The sequence below is a fragment of the Entelurus aequoreus genome, linkage group LG16 (assembly GCF_033978785.1).
Source record: "Entelurus aequoreus isolate RoL-2023_Sb linkage group LG16, RoL_Eaeq_v1.1, whole genome shotgun sequence".
Classification (NCBI taxonomy): domain Eukaryota; kingdom Metazoa; phylum Chordata; class Actinopteri; order Syngnathiformes; family Syngnathidae; genus Entelurus; species Entelurus aequoreus.
In genome coordinates, this window is record NC_084746.1 from 4887734 (window position 1) to 4911820 (window position 24087).

The 24087-nt window shown below is 30.9% G+C and overlaps 1 protein-coding gene across 2 annotated transcripts in view; it reads left to right on the forward strand.

The window, feature by feature from the left end:
• Positions 1-24087, forward strand: part of LOC133631543 (tropomyosin alpha-3 chain-like) — a 37467-nt gene that overhangs the window by 1348 nt on the left and 12032 nt on the right. For both annotated transcript variants that reach the window (XM_062023842.1, XM_062023841.1), the window contains exon 2: positions 8872-8997. In XM_062023842.1, the coding sequence (XP_061879826.1) occupies positions 8872-8997 (126 nt within the window). The remainder of the gene's footprint in view (positions 1-8871; positions 8998-24087) is intronic.

Here is a 24087-nt window from a genome sequence, read left to right on the forward strand (position 1 = left end):
TGTAGTCATACCAAAGACTATAAAAATGGGAGCCATTACCTCCCTGCTTGGCACTCAGCATTAAGGGTTGGAATTGGGGGTTAAATCACCAAAAAATGATTCCCGGGCGCGGCCACCGCTGCTGCTCACTGCTCCCCTCACCTCCCAGAGGGTGATCAAGGGTGATCAATCATTGGTACTTTAACTATTATTAACTAATATTAACTTTAACCAACAAGTCCATAAGAGAATATTTTTGTTTATTTTCCGGCATAGCTCGGTCGGTAGAGCGGCCGTGCCAGCGACTTGAGGGTTCCGGGTTCGATCCCCGCCTCCGCCGTCCCTAGTCACTGCCGTTGTGTCCTTGGGCAAGACACTTGACCCCACCCGCTCCCAGTGCCACACCCACACTGGTTTAAATGCGACTCAGATATTGGGTTTCACTATGTAAAAGCGCTTTTGAGTCACTGGAGAAAAGCGCTATATAAATATAATTCACTTCACTGTAAATCAGGGGTGTCAAACGTACGGCCCGCGGACTGGATCGGGCCCGAGTATAAAAATGAGCCGAAATTTTTTTTATTTAAATAAACAGCTGTTCTAAATGTGTCCACTAGATGTCGCCATAGCAATTCTTTGTATCTTTGTAGATGATGCTACGTATGTAAAAAAAAAAAAAAAAAAAAAAACACATTAAAATGATCAAACTACATAAGTAACATCCTGTAATTAGATTTTGATATTATTTTTTTTATCTTGATGGACTGAAAATTAACACCAATGAGTTGATGTTGAACATTATCACATCGTTTATTCAGAAAATATAAATAAGGACAAAAAAAATAAAAATAAAAATAAATAAATAAAGTATGTATATTATTTTATTTTATTTTATTTTTTTATTTTATTTTTTTTAATTTGTTTTATGTCCTGCCCAGCTTCTCAGGCAAATCATGTAATTCATATTTACTTTACAAAAGAGAAGTGTAGGATACTTCTCTTGTTGCCTTATTTGTATTTTGACTTTATTAAATGTGTTTATATTATCATTTGGTGCAGCCGGGCCGGAGCAGGAGGGGATAGAAAGAGAGAAAAAAGAAAAAAAAAGTATGTATATTATTAACCGCAACATGTGAGTGTAAAAAAATAATAACAATAATTATAATTTGTACATTTTCAGAATGTGCTTGTTCTATTTTTAAACAAAGAAAACAATCTGAAGTTGTCTTTATTTTTAAATTATCGTGCCGTGATTTTACCGGTCTGGCCCACTTGGGAGTTTGACACCTCTGCTGTAAATGGAAAAAAAAAATGTTTACCGTAAAAATCTGGCGACTGAACCGGTCGTTTTTTGGGGGTTTTTTTTAAGTGTAGTGAATAGAGAAGTCCTTAGCTCGTTCTAGTTCAAATAGCCCTGATCTAGACTAGATGTTCCTGTCAGGGGCCTCCGACTCAACTCGACTTTTTTGGCGCTCGCGGGTCACCCGGCTCGATATCTCCTGGGCTGACTTCCCTCTGGTCTTCTAGTGCCACTTGATAAGAGCAAAGTGGAGGCCTGAGACGTAAAAGTAGACTTGAGCCTGCTAAAAAAAGACAATTATTGCACAGGAGTAGACGGTGTCATCGCAGCCGAGCGCCTGGAATGACAGAAGTGATCCAAACAAAGCCAGGATACCCCCCCACCCTCCCCCCCGCCCCTGCTCCTTATGACATGTTGAAAGCCTCCCCTCGTCCCCCCCTAAGGGAGCCCACATTCGGGCCCCCCGCCTCCAACAAGTCAGCATGAAATCCAAGATGATGGAGTGGAGCACTTCAGTGGGTTTGTGAAGGGATGCTTTCTTTGCTATTCTTGGCCAGGCTGACGGAAGACACCCAAAATATGAACCTCAAGAAGCACAGCTGCAGTTTTGCCACATTCACTCGCCGTCCAACCTGCCAACGCCTGATATTGAATGTTGACCCGGCCCATGATCTGCCTTGTTGGCAGCGGCACATCACTGTAAGCAAATTTTATAGAAACCTCATTCCGCTGTCCAAAGATGGTCGCGGGACACTGATACACTATGGGCCTCTTTCACACAGCACAGCTGTAACATTAGCTGTGCCTTTTATACAGAACCCTGGCCAGCAGCGATGCTATCCTATAGCCATAATCGCATGCGTCTGCGCCATTGGATAAATATACGACTCGGCGACTTCCTGCCTTCTGAGGCCTCTTTTTACGCAGAGAAAAACGGAAAATACTACCACTCGATATGGCGAACCCATTACCATTAAGACATTGTGTACTTTCACACAGTCATAAAGAATGTAGATAACTTTCCAACAAAGTCAACCTGGCAATGTTCCGCTTTTGGAAGCCTCTTTTAACACAGAGAATAGTAAGTCGATATTCAATTTTTCTCCCTGTGCCTTTCACACAGAACCCATTACATTAACACATTTTGTACTTTCACACAGTCATAAAGAATGTTGAAAACTTTCCAACAAAGTCAACCTGGCAATGTTCCGCTTTTGGAAGCCTCTTTTAACACAAAGAACACAAAAAATAGTAAGTCGATATTACACTTTTCTCCCCGTGCCTTTCACACAGAACCCATTACATTAGGACATTGCGTACTTTCACACAGTCATAAAGAATGTAGAAAACTTCCCAACAAAGTCAACCTGGCAATGTTCCGCCTTTGGAAGCCTCTTTTAACACAGAGAATAGTAAGTCGATATTACATTTTCCTCCCTGTGCCTTTCACACAGAACCCATTACCATTAAGACATTGTGTACTTTCACACAGTCATAAAGAATGTAGAAAACTTTCCAACAAAGTCAACCTGGCAATGTTCCGCCTTTGGAAGTCTCTTTTAACACAGAGAACACAAAAAATAGTAAGTCGATATTACACTTTTCTCCCCGTGCCTTTCACACAGAACCCATTACATTATGACATTGTGTACTTCCACACAGTCATAAAGATTGTAGAAAACTTTCCAACAAAGTCAACCTGGCAATGTTCCGCTTTTGGAAGCCTCTTTTAACACAGAGAACACAAAAAATAGTAAGTCGATATTACACTTTTCTCCCCATGCCTTTCACACAGAACCCATTACTAGTAAGACATTGTGTACTTTCACACAGTCATAAAGAATGTAGAAAACTTTCCAACAAAGTCAACCTGGCAATGTTCCGCCTTTGGAAGCCTCTTTTAACACAGAGAATAGTAAATCGATATTAAATTTTTCTCCCTGTGCCTTTCACAAAGAACCCATTACATTAGGACATTGTGTACTTCCACACAGTCGTAAAGAATGTAGAAAACTTTCCAACAAAGTCAACCTGGCAATGTTCCGCCTTTGGAAGCCTCTTTTAACACAGAGAACACAAAAAATAGTAAGTCGATATTACACTTTTCTCCCCGTGCCTTTCACACAGAACCCATTACATTAAGACATTGTGTACTTTCACACAGTCGTAAAGAATGTAGAAAACTTTCCTTAACAACATACTCCATAGAGGAAAGTGTAGGATAACTTTGCGTATGTTACTGCTCAAGCCCTATTCACACAGGCAACATTTTGGTTCTGTTTGGCGTAAACGTTGACACCAACTATTGAACCAACGAAGTCAACCTGGCAATGTTCCGCCTTTGGAAGCCTCTTTTAACACAGAGAAAACGGAAAATTCTACCACTCAATATGGCGTTTCTCCGCCAGTGCTTTTCACACAGAACCCATTACATTGCATACTTTCACACAGTCATAAAGAATGTAGAAAACTTTCCTTAACAACATACTCCGTAGAGGAAAGTGTAGGATAACTTTGCGTATGTTACTGCTCAAGCCCTCTTCACACAGGCAACATTTTGGTTCTGTTTGGCGTAAACGTTGACACCAACTATTGAACCAACGAAGTCAACCTGGCAATGTTCCGCCTTTGGAAGCCTCTTTTAACGCAGAGAAAACGGAAAATACTACCACTCGATATGGCGTTTCTCCGCCAGTGCTTTTCACACAGAACCCTTTACATTAAGATACTTTGTACTTTCACACAGTCATAAAGAATGTACAAAACTTTCCTTAACAACATACTCATAGAGGAAAGTGTAGGATAACTTTTGCGTCTGTTACTACTCAAGCCCTTTTCACACAGCCAACATTTTGGTTCTGTTTTGCGTAAACGTTGACACCAACTATTGAACCAACGAAGCCAACCTGGCAATGTTCCGCCTTTGGAAGCCTCTTTTAACACAGAGAAAACGGAAAATACTACCACTCAATATGGCGTTTCTCCGCCAGTGCTTTTCACACAGAACCCATTACATTGCATACTTTCACACAGTCATAAAGAATGTAGAAAACTTTCCTTAACAACATACTCCATAGAGGAAAGTGTAGGATAACTTTGCGTTTGTTACTGCTCAAGCCCTCTTCACACAGCAAACATTTTGGTTCTGTTTTGCGTAAACGTTGACACCAACTATTGAACCGACGAAGTCAACCTGGCAATGTTCCGCCTTTGGAAGCCTCTTTTAACCCAGAGAACACAAAAAATAGTAAGTCGATACTACATTTTTCTCCCCGTGCCTTTCACACAGAACCCTCCATAGTTGGACATTGTTTGCTTTCACACAGTGACATGACAGAATGTAGAAAACATCCCTTAGCAACATACTGACTACAGGAAATGCGAGTGTGGGATGTTATACTTCACATCCCGCCTCTATTATTGCTCAATCCCCTTTCACACTGGCACAGTTTCGTATGAACGGTGACACCGAACATTGCTTTAAAGTCAACCTGGCAATTTTTTTCGCTTTCTGTTGCCTCTTTTAACACAGAGATCTCGAAAAATACTCACTGTCGATATGACATTGAATACAGGAAAATGCGATGTTAAACTTTGCATCGCGCCTTTGTTACCGCTTAAGCCCATTTTCCGCCTTTGGAAGCCTCTTTTAACACAGAGATCCTGAAAAATAGTAACAGTCAATGCTGCCTTTATCTGCCCGTGCCTTTTACACAGTGACATGACGTAATGCACTGTGGGTTGTTAAACATTGCATCCCGCCCACTCTTACCGCACGAGCCCCTTTCACACTGCCAACATTTATCTGCTTTTTCTCATGTCATGAACATTGCCAGAAGTGAACCCGACAATTTTCCACCTTCAGCTGTATAATCGAAGAGGGCGGCTGTGTGAAAGTTCATACATTTACTGCAATATCCCTGTTTAATTTACTGTTCTCTTTGTGAAAAGAGGCTTCTTGTCATGTGGTGGGAAAATAGACAGGTCGATTTGGTGTACGTGCCTTTCATACGGGACAGTGACGTGAGAAAATGGTGGGAAAGTGTTAACTTTTACTGGCAGTGTGTACGTTGCCTGTGTTTAAGGGTAGACTCTAACACCAGCAGGGGGGGGGGGGGGGGGGGGGGGTGTTGTATAAATGCTGGATATAATGTTACTCCTTCTAATCTCTGTGTGGAAAGAGTACGACCTCCAGAATGCCGCTGCTATCAATCAGGAAAATGGTGGAAAAATGCGAGCAGTGCAAAGTGACTGTGGCTAAGAAGCAGTAAGAGTATACAGTGACAACGGTGCAGGGATGTGACGTTTATTAAGGGATGTTTTATACTAATGTTGCTGTTCGAAAGCACACATTTGCCCACTTTGCTTCTGTGTAAAAGGCACCAAAAAAAAAAAATTATTAAAAAAAATATTAAAAAATTACAAAAAAATTAAATAAAATTTTTAAAAAATAAAATAAAAGGCACAAGCGGATGAATGCTGGGTCTACTGTAATTTCCTCTGATTTCTGATCAGTTGCTTTTGTTGAACAGGAAAAGAGGGGAAAAAGTGTGAAACTGAGTTGATACTGTTAGGCACCAAAAAAAAATAAAAAAAATAAAATAAAATAAAATTTAAAAAATAAATTAAAAATAATAATAATAAAAAAAAGTAAAAGGCAAGAGCGGATGAATGCTGGGTCTACTGTAATTTCCTCTGATCTCTGATCAGTTGCTTTTGTTGAACAGGAAAAGAGGTGAAAAAGTGTGAAACTGAGTTGATACTGTTAGGCACCAAAAAAATAAAAAAAATAAAAAAATGTTAAATAAATTGAAAATATAAATAAAAAATAAAAATGTAAAAGGCACAAGCGGATGAATGCTGGGTCTACTGTAATTTCCTCTGATCTCTGATCAGTTGCTTTTGTTAAACAGGAAAAGAGGTGAAAAAGTGTGAAACTGAGTTGATACTGTTAGGCACCATAAAAAATAAATAAAAAGTAAAAGGCACAAGCGGATGAATGCTGGGTCTACTGTAATTTCCTCTGATCTCTGATCAGTTGCTTTTGTTGAACAGGAAAAGAGGTGGAAAAGTGTGAAACTGAGTTGATACTGTTAGGCACCAAAAAAAAATAAAAATAAAATAATAATAATAATAATAATAATAATAATAATAATAATAATAATAATAATAATAATAATAATAATAATAATAATAAATAAATAAATAAATAAATAAATAATAATTTTAAAAAAGTAAAAGGCAAAAGTGGATGAATGCTGGGTCTACTGTAATTTCCTCTGATCTCTGATCAGTTGCTTTTGTTGAACAGGAAAAGAGGTGAAAAAGTGTGGAACTAAGTTTATACTGTTAGGCACCAAAAAAAATAAAAAATAAATTAAAAAAAAAAAAAGTAAAAGGCACAAGCGGATGAATGCTGGGTCTACTGTAATTTCCTCTGATCTCTGATCAGTTGCTTTTGTTGAACAGGAAAAGAGGTGAAAAAGTGTGAAACTGACTTGATACTGTTAGGCACCAAAAAAAATAAAAATAATAATAATAATAATAATAATAATAATAATAATAATAATAATAATAATAATAATAATAATAATAATAAATAAATAAATAAATAATAATTTTAAAAAAGTAAAAGGCAAAAGTGGATGAATGCTGGGTCTACTGTAATTTCCTCTGATCTCTGATCAGTTGCTTTTGTTGAACAGGAAAAGAGGTGAAAAAGTGTGGAACTGAGTTTATACTGTTAGGCACCAAAAAAAATAAAAAATAAATTAAAAAAAATAAAAAGTAAAAGGCACAAGTGGATGAATGCTGGGTCTACTGTAATTTCCTCTGATCTCTGATCAGTTGCTTTTGTTGAACAGGAAAAGAGGTGAAAAAGTGTGAAACTGACTTGATACTGTTAGGCACCAAAAAAAATAAAAATAATAATAATAATAATAATAATAATAATAATAATAATAATAATAATAATAATAATAATAATAAATAAATAAATAAATAATAATTTAAAAAAAGTAAAAGGCAAAAGTGGATGAATACTGGGTCTACTGTAATTTCCTCTGATCTCTGATCAGTTGCTTTTGTTGAACAGGAAAAGAGGTGAAAAAGTGTGGAACTGAGTTTATACTGTTAGGCACCAAAAAAAATAAAAAATAAATTTAAAAAAAATAAAAAGTAAAAGGCACAAGCGGATAAATGCTGGGTCTACTGTAATTTCCTCTGATCTCTGATCAGTTGCTTTTGTTGAACAGGAAAAGAGGTGAACAAGTGTGAAACTGAGTTGATACTGTTAGGCACCAAAAAAAAATAATAAAAAAAATAAAATAAAAATATATTAAAAAAAAACAATAAATAAAAAATAAGTAAAAGGCACAAGCGAATAAATGCTGGGTCTACTGTAATTTCCTCTGATCTCTGATCAGTTGCTTTTGTTAAACAGGAAAAGAGGTGAAAAAGTGTGAAACTGAGTTGATACTGTTAGGCACCATAAAAAATAAATAAAAAGTAAAAGGCACAAGCGGATGAATGCTGGGTCTACTGTAATTTCCTCTGATCTCAGATCAGTTGCTTTTGTTGAACAGGAAAAGAGGTGAAAAAGTGTGAAACTGAGTTGATACTGTTAGGCACCAAAAAAAATAAAAATAAAATAACAATAATAATAATAATAATAATAATAATAATAATAATAATAATAATAATAATAATAATAATAATAATAATAATAATAATAATTTTAAAAAAGTAAAAGGCAAAAGTGGATGAATGCTGGGTCTACTGTAATTTCCTCTGATCTCTGATCAGTTGCTTTTGTTGAACAGGAAAAGAGGTGAAAAAGTGTGAAACTGAGTTGATACTGTTAGGCACCAAAAAAAATAAAAATATAATAATAATAATAATAATAATAATAATAATAATAATAATAATAATAATAAATAAATAAATAAATAATCATTTAAAAAAAGTAAAAGGCAAAAGTGGATGAATGCTGGGTCTACTGTAATTTCCTCTGATCTCTGATCAGTTGCTCTTGTTGAACAGGAAAAGAGGTGAAAAAGTGTGGAACTGAGTTTATACTGTTAGGCACCAAAAAAAAATTAAAAATAAATTTAAAAAAATAAAAAGTAAAAGGCACAAGCGGATGAATGCTGGGTCTACTGTAATTTCCTCTGATCTCTGATCAGTTGCTTTTGTTGAACAGGAAAAGAGGTGGAAAAAGTGTGAAACTGAGTTGATACTGTTAGGCACCAAAAAATAAAAAAATATTTAAAAAAATAAATAAATAAAAAATAAGTAAAAGGCACAAGCGGATAAATGCTGGGTCTACTGTAATTTCCTCTGATCTCTGATCAGTTGCTTTTGTTGAACAGGAAAAGAGGTAGAAAAAGTGTGAAACTGAGTTGATACTGTTTTTAACGTAAAGCTAAATAAAACAGGAAAAACTCAGGTTTTGTTGATGCAGTGCCACCTGCTGGATGTGCCCGCTCAGTGCCCTCTTTTGGCTCCCCGATGCAAGTGGATTGCAACCAGGGGGGGGAAACAAAAGCAAATACTTGTTGAATGTGGTAACGAGCGACTACTGTATCTTTCAGCTGGAAGACGACCTGCAGTCTCTGCAGAAGAAGATGAAGGGAACAGAAGATGAGCTGGACAAATACTCGGAGGCCCTGAAGGACGCTCAGGAGAAACTGGATCTGTCGGAGAAGAAGGCCGCAGATGTGAGTTGGCCGCGACGATGACACTTTTTCCACATTGGATGGGGGCGGGCGGGAGGGGGGGCACGGGGGGGGGTACACAACAACCACAAAGTTGTGGTTTGTTGCTGACAAAGTATCAATTACCACGTTCGGCGATGGCCTCAACTCAACGCCAAGACGCTCCAAGAAGTCAAAAGTATCTGAATGGAACACAGATGTTTCCCAACAGAGCTTCTCCATTTTTTACTTCTCCTGCTAAGACGTTCTAAAACCTTAATATTAGTAAATGAAACAAAAGGTTGATGGAATGAATCATAGAATAAAAAAAATAAGAAAATAGCAGAGACTACAGAGCACACAGACAAGTGATATCATCATGTGAAAAACATTTGGACATTTGGTTTTAAAAACATAAAATAATACAAAATGTATAAATAAATACACACAAATAATAATGATTTAGTATAATCAAATATACAATACAAAATAATACATCGAAAGAACAAAGAATATTTGTATCAATTAGATAGCCTTTTTTTTAAATATGAAAAATGATAACCTTAACTCTATAACCCTTTAAAATGAATAAATAAATACAAATCAGCTTTATTAAATCTAAAATAACTTAACCGGAATTATTAAATACATTTTTTATTAAATATGAAACAAATTACACATCATAATTTATTAAAATATTACAGGTTCACTATATATAAACTTATTAAATAAAATAATTAAATCAAATAAATGGGTTTTTTGAAGTGTAAAATCCATCCATCAAGCTTTCGTAAATAAGCACAATAAATTACACTGAACATTTTTACAAATATTACAGCATTTATGAAATATAAAAATAAGTTATCATTAAATTAAATGATCTGAATTGTATTGAAAATTAATGAAATAGGATTGAATTAAAAAATAAGCTTTATAAAATGCACAAGTAAATCACACAGGCTATTTTTAATGAATAGATTTAGTTTCATTGAACATACATTTGATAGAAATATTTGATTGAATGAAGAATTTTATTTTAAAAATGATATTGATAAGCTTCAATAAATCTGAAATAAATTACATTTGATAACTCAATCAAATAAATAGCCTTTATTAAATATAAAAAATATATATTGAAATAAATAAATACAATAACTCTATTATATGTAAAATAACTGGAATGGGAATAATAAATACAATAAATTGATTAAATCGAAAATAAATTACATGTAAGACTTTATTAAAATGATACCATTTTATTAGGTACAAAATTAAATTAAGTAGAATAATTAAATGAAATGATGTCGGTAGGCATTATTAGGTATAGAATCAATTACATAATACACAAGTTTTATTTAATAAAAATAAAAAACATAAACCCATATAATTAAAATAAAAATGAGCATTTCTCAAATAAAATAGAATAGGAATATATATATATATATATATATATATATATATATATATATATATATATATATATATATATATATATATATATATATATATATATATATATATATATATATATATATATATATATATATATATATATATATATATATATATATATTTTATTTTTATATTAGATAATCAGCATAAAAAACAAATTACTGTAAATAAAATGGAATTAAATAAATGAGCTTCATTAAATGTAAAGAAAAATGAGTAGAATAATTAGAATAAAGTTAACAGCTGTTATTTCATTTAAAATAAATGACATAGAATAATATGATTGAATAATGAATTTTATAAAAATAAAATAATTATATAGATATGCGTTATTAAATCTGAAATAAATTACATAGAATAATTCCATTACATAAGTAGAAAATAAAGAGAAAAAGAGAAAACAAAACATAACATAACAAAACATATATCATTTATATTCATTAAATAAAAAAAATCCTAGTATACAAAAATTAATTACAAATTATTTTATAATTTAATAAATAATTGATTCAATGCATGAAATAAATCATAAGAAATAAATAAATACTACATGCAATGAAAAAGAAGACGGTACATCATTGTGGTTCATCATTCCCAATCCTTATGTGAGACAAGCTCACATGTTTTTTTTTTGTTTCTTTTTTTAATGCATACTAACTCGTAAATAAACAATAGCAAGAGGTGGCTAACAATGGAGGTGATGGGGATATATAAAGCATTCTAAAAACATCCAAAAAACCTCCATCAACGTTTAATATACATGCTGTAAGTGTATATTAATAAACTTCTACCAACTCAAAAGCGACGCAGCAGCTCAGTATATTTGGTTTTTGGATGTTTATAGAGGGCTTTATGCGTGCGATAAAGGACTGCCATTAGCTTCATTGTCAGCTACATTGAACTTGTTGTATATTACAAATTAGAATGCATGGGAAAAAAGAAAAATATGTGTTCTTGTCTTAGATATGGATTTTGAATTATTTGCAAAATTCCCCAAAAAAGGTGCAGTTCGGCTTTAAGAGAAATCTAAGCTCAGTTGGAACTTAATTCAATTTTTTCCCCCCCTAGTCTATTTTAAGTGGTTGCAGCTGCTTTTTACATATAAGAAAACAAAAATGACGCACAAAATCGCCTCATGAAAACTTGTGCAAAGTTATGCCAAAACTAAGCAAAAAAAACAAAAGCTCTTCATTCACAGGAAATTCAATTGCATTGATTCAATTCCAATGATTCGTTGGAAAACAGCAACAACAAAAGGATCAGAATCATGGACGACAAATGAATGAATCATTAGTCTTCAAAATCTAAGATAGTCATGCTGCACATCTGCTTTTCAGCAAAGCGAGTACGAAAGAATGGTCGCTACTTGCTGCTGAGTGTTTGTGGCGTCCTGAAAGCGTTTTTCTCAAGCACGGACAAAAGTGGGCCAGCCTTTAGTTGAGCAGGAATGTCAGGAATGCGGCTAAAGCAAACAGAGAAGCTCTGACTTACTGCAGTCGTCAAGTGAAATCAATGCCCAGGCAGCCATATATCGCTCCCCTCCACACAACATACAATAATCATCATCATCTGCTTTGTATCAACATTACATTCTTACACATAAACGCAGTACAGAAGTACATACATTAGGGTCGAATCTACTGAAGTTTTGCAAACTTGATAGCATGCAAAACTGATCTACAAGGATCCACAGAGGTGTGTGTTCGGGTCTGTGGGACCCGGTTTCATTTTTTTATTTAAAGAAAAATGATACAATTAATTGATTTTTCAATCTGAGACTCACTGACTTTGTAGGTTGTGAGGGCCCCCCTTTCCACTATAGCTAGAATGATGAAAAAAAATATCTAGCACTAGATGGGAGTAGAGAGTTGCAATCTTACTTCAGAATGCACAACACACAAAGTAAAAAAAATGTTTTTACTTTTGTAGTTGTGAGGACCGACCGCTGTTGCTAGGTAGATTTGACCATACACACACATAGTAGTAAGTTCTGTGAGTTGGCCATTTCTAAGGACAGCAAAGTACTCAAGCATGCAAAACTGATCTAAAAGGATCCACAGAGGTGTGTGTTCGGGTCTGTGGGACCCGTTTTCATTTTTTTTATTCCAAGAAAAATGATACAATTAATACATTTTTCAATCTGAGACTCACTGACTTTGTAGGTTGCGAGGGCCCCCCTTTCCACTATAGCTAGAATGATGAAAAAAAATATCTAGCACTAGATGGGAGTAGAGAGTTGCAACCTCACTTCAGAATGCAAAACACACAAAGTTTTAAAAAAAAAGTTTACTTTTGTAGTTGTGAGGACCGACCGCTGTTGCTAGGTAGATTTGACCATACACACACATAGTAGTAAGTTCTGTGAGTTGGCCATTTTTAAGGACAGCAAAGTACTCAAGCATATAAAACTGATCTACAAGGATCCACAGAGGTGTGTGTTCGGGTCTGTGGGACCCGTTTTCATTTTTTTATTCAAAGAAAAATGATACAATTAATAAATTTTTCAATCTGAGACTCACTGACTTTGTAGGTTGTGAGGGCCCCCCTTTCCACTATAGCTAGAATGATGAAAAAAAATATCTAGCACTAGATGGGAGTAGAGAGTTGCAACCTCACTTCAGAATGCAAAACACACAAAGTTAAAAAAAAAAAGTTTACTTTTGTAGTTGTGAGGACCGACCGCTGTTGCTAGGTAGATTTGACCATACACACACATAGTAGTAAGTTCTGTGAGTTGGCCATTTTTAAGGACAGCAAAGTACTCAAGCATGCAAAACTGATCTACAAAGATCTACAGAGGTGTGTGTTCGGGTCTGTGGGACCCGTTTTCATTTTTTTATTCAAAGAAAAATGATACAATTAATTAATTTTTCAATCTGAGACTCACTGACTTTGTAGGTTGTGAGGGCCCCCCTTTCCACTATAGCTAGAAGGATGAAAAAAATATATCTAGCACTAGATGGGAGTAGAGAGTTGCAACCTCACTTCAGAATGCAAAATACACAAAGTAAAAAAATTTTTTTTTACTTTTGTAGTTGTGAGGACCGACCGCTGTTGCTAGGTAGATTTGACCATACACACACATAGTAGTAAGTGCTGTGAGTTGGCCATTTTTAAGGACAGCAAAGTACTCAAGCATGCAAAACTGATCTACAAGGATCCACAGAGGTGTGTGTTCGGGTCTGTGGGACCCGTTTTCATTTTTTTATTCAAAGAAAAATGATACAATTAATTAATTTTTCAATCTGAGACTCACTGACTTTGTAGGTTGTGAGGGCCCCCCTTTCCACTATAGCTAGAAGGATGAAAAAAATATATCTAGCACTAGATGGGAGTAGAGAGTTGCAACCTCACTTCAGAATGCAAAATACACAAAGTAAAAAAATTTTTTTTTACTTTTGTAGTTGTGAGGACCGACCGCTGTTGCTAGGTAGATTTGACCATACACACACATAGTAGTAAGTGCTGTGAGTTGGCCATTTTTAAGGACAGCAAAGTACTCAAGCATGCAAAACTGATCTACAAGGATCCACAGAGGTGTGTGTTCGGGTCTGTGGGACCCGTTTTCATTTTTTTATTCAAAGAAAAATGATACAATTAATTAATTTTTCAATCTGAGACTCACTGACTTTGTAGGTTGTGAGGGCCCCCCTTTCCACTATAGCTAGAAGGATGAAAAAAATATATCTAGCACTAGATGGGAGTAGAGAGTTGCAACCTCACTTCAGAATGCAAAATACACAAAGTAAAAAATTTTTTTTTTACTTTTGTAGTTGTGAGGACCGACCGCTGTTGCTAGGTAGATTTGACCATACACACACATAGTAGTAAGTGCTGTGAGTTGGCCATTTTTAAGGACAGCAAAGTACTCAAGCATGCAAAACTGATCTACAAGGATCCACAGAGGTGTGTGTTCGGGTCTGTGGGACCCGTTTTCATTTTTTTATTCAAAGAAAAATGATACAATTAATTAATTTTTCAATCTGAGACTCACTGACTTTGTAGGTTGTGAGGGCCCCCCTTTCCACTATAGCTAGAAGGATGAAAAAAATATATCTAGCACTAGATGGGAGTAGAGAGTTGCAACCTCACTTCAGAATGCAAAATACACAAAGTAAAAAATTTTTTTTTTACTTTTGTAGTTGTGAGGACCGACCGCTGTTGCTAGGTAGATTTGACCATACACACACATAGTAGTAAGTGCTGTGAGTTGGCCATTTTTAAGGACAGCAAAGTACTCAAGCATGCAAAACTGATCTACAAGGATCCACAGAGGTGTGTGTTCGGGTCTGTGGGACCCGTTTTCATTTTTTTATTCAAAGAAAAATGATACAATTAATTAATTTTTCAATCTGAGACTCACTGACTTTGTAGGTTGTGAGGGCCCCCCTTTCCACTATAGCTAGAATGATGAAAAAAAATATCTAGCACTAGATGGGAGTAGAGAGTTGCAACCTCACTTCAGAATGCAAAACACACAAAGTAAAAAAAAAAAAGTTTACTTTTGTAGTTGTGAGGACCGACCGCTGTTGCTAGGTAGATTTGACCATACACACACATAGTAGTACGTTCTGTGAGTTGGCCATTTTTAAGGACAGCAAAGTACTCCATGAAGGTAACACATCTAAATTAAAAATAAATCATATCTCGCTATTTGCTCAACCTATTTGCATTCAGTTTACATTATTGTATAAATGTACAAAACATGTACTACATATACAAATGTATGTACATAATAAGTAGAAAATGAAACATACACAAGTGTACATATATGTGTATAATCATACAATATTTGGACTGTATTTGTATGATATTAGGACTTTATTTATAAATATTTCTACCATTTATTGTACAATTTTTAGACATAATTTGTGTAATATTTGGACTTTATTTGAACAATATTTGGACTTTATTAGTGTATTATTTGGACTTTATTTGACCAATGATTGGACTTAATTTGTATATTGTTATGACTTGAATTGTACAATATTTAAAGTATATTTCAACAGTATTTAGACTTAACTCTTGTTTTATTATGACATTATTGGTACAACATTAGGATTTTATTTGAGAAATATTTGGACTTTGTGTAATATTTAGAGTTAATTTGTGTAGTATTGGAATTCATTTATATTTTGACTTAATTTTAGGGATTTGTTTTTAAACTATCTGTACTTTATTTGAGCAATATTTGGACCTAGTTTGTGTAATATTTGGACTTTATTTGTGTATTATTCTGAATTATTTGTGTAATAATTGGACTTTATTTGAACAATACAGTAATTTGACTTTATTTGTATAATATTTACAATTTATTTGTTTAATATTGGGACTTTATTTGTTTAATATTGGGACTTTATTTGTTTAATATTGGGACTTTATTTGTGCAATATTTGGACTTTATTTGAACAATACCGTAGTTGGACTTTATTTGTACAATATTTACAATTTATTTGTTTAATATTGGGACTTTATTTGTACAATATTTACAATTTATTTGTTTAATATTGGGACTTTATTTGTACAGTATTTACAATGTATTTGTTTAATATCGGGACTTTATTTGTGCAATATTTGGACTTTATTTGTAAAATATTATGTCTTTATTTATAACTATTTGTACAATTTATTGTATAATTTCAGACATAATTTGTGTAACAATTGTACTTTATTAGAAGAACATTTGGACTTTATTAGTGTATGATTTGGACTTTATTTGTGTAATATTGAGACTTTATTCATACAATATTTGGACTGTATTTTTATGATATTAGGACTTTATTTAAAAATATTTGTACAATTTACTGTACAATTTTTAGACATACTTTGTGTAATATTTGGACTTTATTTTAACAATATTTGGACTTTATTTTAACAATATTTGGACTTTATTTGTTAAATATTATGTCTTTATTTATAACTATTTGTACAATTTATTGTATAATTTCAGACATGATTTGTGTAACAATTGTACTTTATTAGAAGAACATTTGGACTTTATTAGTGTATTATTTGGACTTTATTTGTGTAATATTGGGACTTTATTCATACAATATTTGGACTGTATTTTTATGATATTAGGACTTTATTTATAAATATTTGTACAATTTATTGTAAAATTTTTAGACATACTTTGTGTAATATTTGGACTTTATTATAATAATATTGGACTTTATTTGTAAAATATTATGACTTTATTTATAAATATTTGTACAATTTATTGTATCATTTCAGACATAATTTGTGTAACAATTGTACTTTATTTGAAGAACACTTGGACTTTATTAGTGTATTATTTGGACTTTATTCGTGTGATATTGGGACTTATTCATATAATATTTGGACTGTATTTGTATGATATTAGGACTTTATTTATAAATATTTGTACAATTTATTGTAAAATTTTTAGACATAATCTGTGTAATATTTGGGCTTTATTAGTGTATTATTTGGACTTTATTTGAACAATGATTGGACTTAATTGGTATATTGTTATAACTTGATTTGTACAATATTTAAAGCATATTTCAACAATATTTGGACTCTTGTTTTATTATGACTTTATTGGTACAACATTAGGATTTTATTTGAAAAATAATTGGACTTTATTTGTGTAATATTTAGAGTTAATTTGTGTAGTATTGGAATTCATTTATATTTTGACTTAATTTTAGGGATTTGTTTTTATATAATTTGGACCTATGTGAATATGTTACCAAACGTGTCCATGTTAACACTTAAATGATCATATCAAGCTAAACAAAATGTGGTTGTTCAGTGAAAACGTTGTTACAGGTCAAAGGTCAGCGCACACATGTTTCCCTGCAGACAAAGAGCATCACATCCTGCCAGCCTGCGAACACAATGATGGCGCATTCATGCATTCATGATGTGGGAATAACATCAATGGTGATGGTGATGTTTAAGAAAGAGGGTGAGGGTGATGTTGAAGGAAGATGTGAGGATGATGTTTGAAGAAGATATGATGGAGATGTTTAAGGAAGATGAGGATGATGATGTATAATATGATGATGATGATGGTGATATTTAAGGAAGAGAGTGGTGGCTTCCAACCATTGGTGTCGGTCGACATGTTCAGTTTACATTCCACAAGCATTGGAGGGTCAACAAGCCCACTTGGTTAAGGATTACAAGACGCCCCACCCACCCATGACCCCACCTGCACCCCCACCTCCCTAACTATGACATGTCCACACTACTGCACCTTCATTTCTACTTCTCGTTTGTTGCTTTCTTAGCACCACAGTTAGTTCATGTGACTCCTTTCCAAGTGAATGAATCATATCAGACAACACCGCCCCCCCCCCCCCACCCCCACCATTGCCCCCATCATCAGCGCTGTTTCATCACAGAAGAACAATTCAGCCAGTAGCCCACACCTTATTTTCCTCTATTGCCACATTACACAAACAACTTCTAATTCATGAGATTTTGATGGAAAAGTACTACTTTTTATTGCAGCCTTTTTTTGTCTAAAAACCGACACTTTTTTTATTCAACAGTTGTCAACATTTTTCATGAAATAACTTGAAAGCACCACTATTTTGTATATATCGTCACTCTGTTATTCCTGTAAAATGTAGAAAAAGTATAAGACTTTATTGACTTGACTTTTTTTCTTTCACAATGACAACTTTTTCTTGTGCCAAGATGTTTTCCCCCATAGACTTTCCCTATTATATCACAATTTTACACACATTTTTACTTTCATTATATTACAAATTTATTTTTGTTATTTTTTTATGTGAAGTACTTGTTTTTTCTTGTAAAATAAAAATAAAAATGTTTAGTTTTTTTTTACTTTTGACTTTATTGTTATTACCAATAGTTTAACAACATTTTACTCATAATTTCACTATTTCATTATTATAACAAAATTATAACTTTTACTATTGGAACATTAAAACTTCATTCCTGTAACATTTTCTTTTCTTTTTTTTTATTGTAAAATATATACTGTATATTTTCACCATCTTACAACTTTTCTCTTATATGTCTTGTTTTTTTTATTAATACTACAACTTTTTTTTTTAAATTACCTTTTCTCTCTTTTTCTCTTCTTTTGTCATAATATCACAATTATCAGATAATAAACATTTTACTAGCATATTATTACTACCTTGCAATAAGTTGACTAAATTCTTTAAGGGAAAAAAAACATTGTTTTCTTGTAAAATGGCACAACTTTATTTGAACAATATCTGGACTTTATTAGTGTATTATTTGGACTTTATTTGTGTATTTCTGTATTTGTATAATGTTATGAGTATATTTATAAATATTTGTACAATTTATTGTACAATTTTTTAAACATAATTTGTGTAATATTTAGGCTTTATTTGAACATTATTTGGACTTTATTAGTGTATTAGTTGGACTTAATTTGTATGATGTTATGACTTGATTTGTACAATATTTAAAGTATATTTCAACAATATTTGGACTTAACTCTTGTTTTATTATGACTTTATTGGTACAACATTAGGATATTATTTGTCAAATATTTGGACTTTATTTGTGTTATATTTGGACCTTGTTTGTAGATATTTTGACTTTATTTGTGCAATATTTGGACTTAGTTTGTGTAATATTCGGACTTAACTCGTGAAATATCTGGATTTATTTGTTCAAGATCTGGAATTAATTTGTATAATGGTTTGAATTTATTTGTGTAATATTTGGTCCTATCTGTGTAATATTTGTGTAATATTTTGACTTTGTTTGTAATATTTGTAATTTCTTTGTGTAATATTTAGGCTTTATTTGAACAATATTTAGACTTTATTCGTGTAATAGTTGGATTTAATTTGTATATTGTTATGACTTGATTTGTACAATATTTAAAGTATATTTCAACAATATTTGGACTTAACTCTTGTTTTATTATGACTTTATTGGTACAACATTTGGATTTTATTTGAGAAATAGTTGGACTTTGTGTAATATTTAGAGTTAATTTGTGTAGTGTTGGAATTCATTTATTTTTTGACTTAATTTTAGGGATTTTTTTAATACTATTTGGACTTTATTTGAACAATATTTGGACTTTATTAGTGTATTATTTGGATTTTATTTGTGTAATATTGGGACTTTATTCGTACAATATTTTGACTGTATTTGTATAATATGAGTATATTTATAAATATTTATATAATTTATTGCACAATTTTCACACATAATTTGTGTAATATTTGGACTTTATTTGAACAATATTTGGACTTTATTAGTGTATTAGTTGGACTTAATTTGTATATTGTTATGACTTGATTTGTACAATATTTAAAGTATATTTCAACAATATGTAGACTTAACTCTTGTTTTTTTATGACTTTATTGGTAAAACATTAGGATATTATTTGAGAAATATTTTGACTTTATTTCTGTTATATTTGGACCTTGTTTATAGATATTTTGACATTATTTCTGCAATATTTGGACTTAGTTTGTGTAATATTCAGACTTAACTTGCGAAATATATCTGGATTGCATTTGTGCAAGATTTGGAATTAATTTTGTATAATAGTTGGAATTTATTTGTGTAATATTTGGTCCTATCTGTGTAATATTTTGACTTTATTTATTTGAACAATATTTAGACTTTATTCGTGTAACAGTTGGACTTAATTTGTATATTGTTATGACTTGATTTGTACAATATTTAAGTATATTTTAATATTTGGACTTTATTTGAACAACATTTGGACTTTATTAGTGTATTATTTGGACTTTATTTGTGTAATATTGGGACTTTATTCGTACAATATTTTGAATGTATTTGTATAATATTATGAGTATATTTATAAATATTTGTACAATTTATTGTACAATTTTTAAACATAATTTGTGTAATATTTAGGCTTTATTTTAACAATATTTAGACTTTATTCATCTAATAGTTGGACTTAATTTGTATATTGTTATAACTTGATTTGTACAATATTTAAAGTATATTTCAACAATATTTCTTGTTTTATTATGACTTTATTGGTACAACATTAGGATTTTATTTGAGAAATATTTGGACATTGTGTAATATTTAGAGTTAATTTGTGTAGTGTTGGAATTCATTTATATTTTGACTTAATCTTAGGGATTTGTTTTTATATTATTTGGACTCTATTGGTGCAATAGTGTGAGTATGTGAATATGTTTATTATTAGTTTTAGTTTAATTTAGTTTTTAAAAAAAAAATACTATTTGGACTTTATTTGAACAATATTTGGACTTTATTTGTGTAACATTGGGACTTTATTCGTACAATATTTTGTATAAAATTATGAGTATATTTATAAATATTTGTACAATTTATTGTACAATTTTTCTAAACGTAATTTGTGTAGTATTTAGGCTTTATTTTAACAATATTTAGACTTTATTTGTGTAATAGTTGGACTTCATTTGTATATTGTTGTGACTTGATTTGTACAATATTTAAAGTATATTTCAACAATATTTGGACTTAACTCTTGTTTTATTATGACTTTATTGGTACAACATTAGGATTTTATTTGAGAAATATTTGGACTCTGTGTAATATTTAGAGTTAATTTGTGTAGTGTTGGAATTAATTTATATTTTGACTTAATCTTAGGGATTTTTTTCAATACTATTTGGACTTTATTTGAACAATATTTGGACTTTATTAGTGTATTATTTGAACTTTATTTGTGTAATATTGGTACTTTATTCGTACAATATTTTGAATGTATTTGTATAATTTTATGAGTATATTTATAAATATTTGTACAATTATTGTACAATTTTTACACATAATTTGTGTAATATTTAGACTTTATTTCAACAATATTTAGACTTTATTCATGTAATAGTTGGACTTAATTTGTATATTGTTATGACTTGATTTGTACAATATTTCAAGTATATTTCAACAATATTTCTTGTTTTACTATGACTTTATTGGTACAACACTAGGATTTTATTTGAGAAATATTTGGACTTTGTGTAATATTTAGAGTTAATTTGTGTAGTGTTGGAATTCATTTATATTTTGACTTAATCTTAGGGATTTGTTTTTATATTATTTGGACTCTATTGGTGCAATAGTGTGAGTTTGTGAATATGTTTATTATTAGTTTTAGTTTAATTTAGTTTTTTTTTAAAAAAAAATACTATTTGGACTTTATTTGAACAATATTTTGACTTTATTTGTGTAATATTGGGACTTTATTCGTACAATATTTTGTATAAAATTATGAGTATATTTATAAATATTTGTACAATTTATTGTACAATTTTCCTAAACGTAATTTGTGTAATATTTAGGCTTTATTTTAACAATATTTAGACTTTATTTGTGTAATAGTTGGACTTCATTTGTATATTGTTGTGACTTGATTTGTACAATATTTAAAGTATATTTCAACAATATTTGGACTTAACTCTTGTTTTATTATAACTTTATTGGTACAACATTAGGATTTTATTTGAGAAATATTTGGACTCTGTGTAATATTTAGAGTTAATTTGTGTAGTGTTGGAATTAATTTATATTTTGACTTAATCTTAGGGATTTTTTTCAATACTATTTGGACTTTATTTGAACAATATTTGGACTTTATTAGTGTATTATTTGGACTTTATTTGTGTAATATTGGTACTTTATTCGTACAATATTTTGAATGTATTTGTATAATTTTATGAGTATATTTATAAATATTTGTACAATTATTGTACAATTTTTACACATAATTTGTGTAATATTTAGACTTTATTTCAACAATATTTAGACTTTATTCATGTAATAGTTGGACTTAATTTGTATATTGTTATGACTTGATTTGTACAATATTTAAAGTATATTTCAACAATATTTCTTGTTTTATTATGACTTTATTGGTACAACATTAGGATTTTATTTGAGAAATATTTGGACTTTGTGTAATATTTAGAGTGAATTTGTGTAGTGTTGGAATTCATTTATATTTTGACTTAATCTTAGGGATTTGTTTTTATATTATTTGGACTCTATTGGTGCAATAGTGTGAGTATGTGAATATGTTTATTGTTAGTTTTAGTTTAATTTAGTTTTTTTTTTAAAATACTATTTGGACTTTATTTGAACAATATTTGGACTTTATTTGTGTAATATTGGGACTTTATTCGTACAATATTTTGTATAAAATTATGAGTATATTTATAAATATTTGTACAATTTATTGTACAATTTTTGTAAACGTAATTTGTGTAGTATTTAGGCTTTATTTTAACAATATTTAGACTTTATTTGTGTAATAGTTGGACTTCATTTGTATATTGTTGTGACTTGATTTGTACAATATTTAAAGTATATTTCAACAATATTTGGACTTAACTCTTGTTTTATTATGACTTTATTGGTACAACATTAGGATTTTATTTGAGAAATATTTGGACTCTGTGTAATATTTAGAGTTAATTTGTGTAGTGTTGGAATTAATTTATATTTTGACTTAATCTTGGGGATTTTTTTCAATACTATTTGGACTTTATTTGAACAATATTTGGACTTTATTAGTGTATTATTTGGACTTTATTTGTGTAATATTGGTACTTTATTCGTACAATATTTTGAATGTATTTGTATAATTTTATGAGTATATTTATAAATATTTGTACAATTATTGTACAATTTTTACACATAATTTGTGTAATATTTGGACTTTATTTGAACAATATTTGGACTTTATTAGTGTATTAGTTGGACTTAATTTGTATATTGTTATGACTTGATCTGTACAATATTTAAAGTATATTTCAACAATATTTCTTGTTTTATTATGACTTTATTGGTACAACATTAGGATTTTATTTGAGAAATATTTGGACTTTGTGTAATATTTAGAGTTAATTTGTGTAGTATTGGAATTCATTTATATTTTGACTTAATCTTAGGGATTTGTTTTTATATTATTTGGACTCTATTGGTGCAATAGTGTGAGTATGTGAATATGTTTATCATTAGTTTTAGTTTAATTTTTTTTTTTTTTTAAATACTATTTGGACTTTATTTGAACAATATTTGGACTTTATTTGTGTAACATTGGGACTTTATTCGTACAATATTTTGTATAAAATTATGAGTATATTTATAAATATTTGTACAATTTATTGTACAATTTTTCCAAATGTAATTTGTGTAGTATTTAGGCTTTATTTTAACAATATTTAGACTTTATTTGTGTAATAGTTGGACTTCATTTGTATATTGTTGTGACTTGATTTGTACAATATTTAGAGTATATTTCAACAATATTTGGACTTAACTCTTGTTTTATTATGACTTTATTGGTACAACATTAAGATTTTATTTGATAATATTTAAAGTATATTTCAACAATATTTGGACTTAATTCTTGTTTTATTATGACTTTATTGGTACAACATTAAGATTTTATTTGATAAATATTTTTGTAATATTTAGAGTTGATTAGTGTGGTGTTGGAATTCATTTATATTTTAGTTGGGTTTTTTTTAATACTATTTTGACTTTATTAGTGTAATAGTGTGACCAAACGTGTCCATTTAATAACCACATTTACCTTGTAAAATTGACCATTTTAAGCGTGTTGTTTATTAATGATCCGTTTTAGTGACTCGTTTAGTTATTAGAATACATGCCAAAAAAAAAAAAAAAAAAAAAAA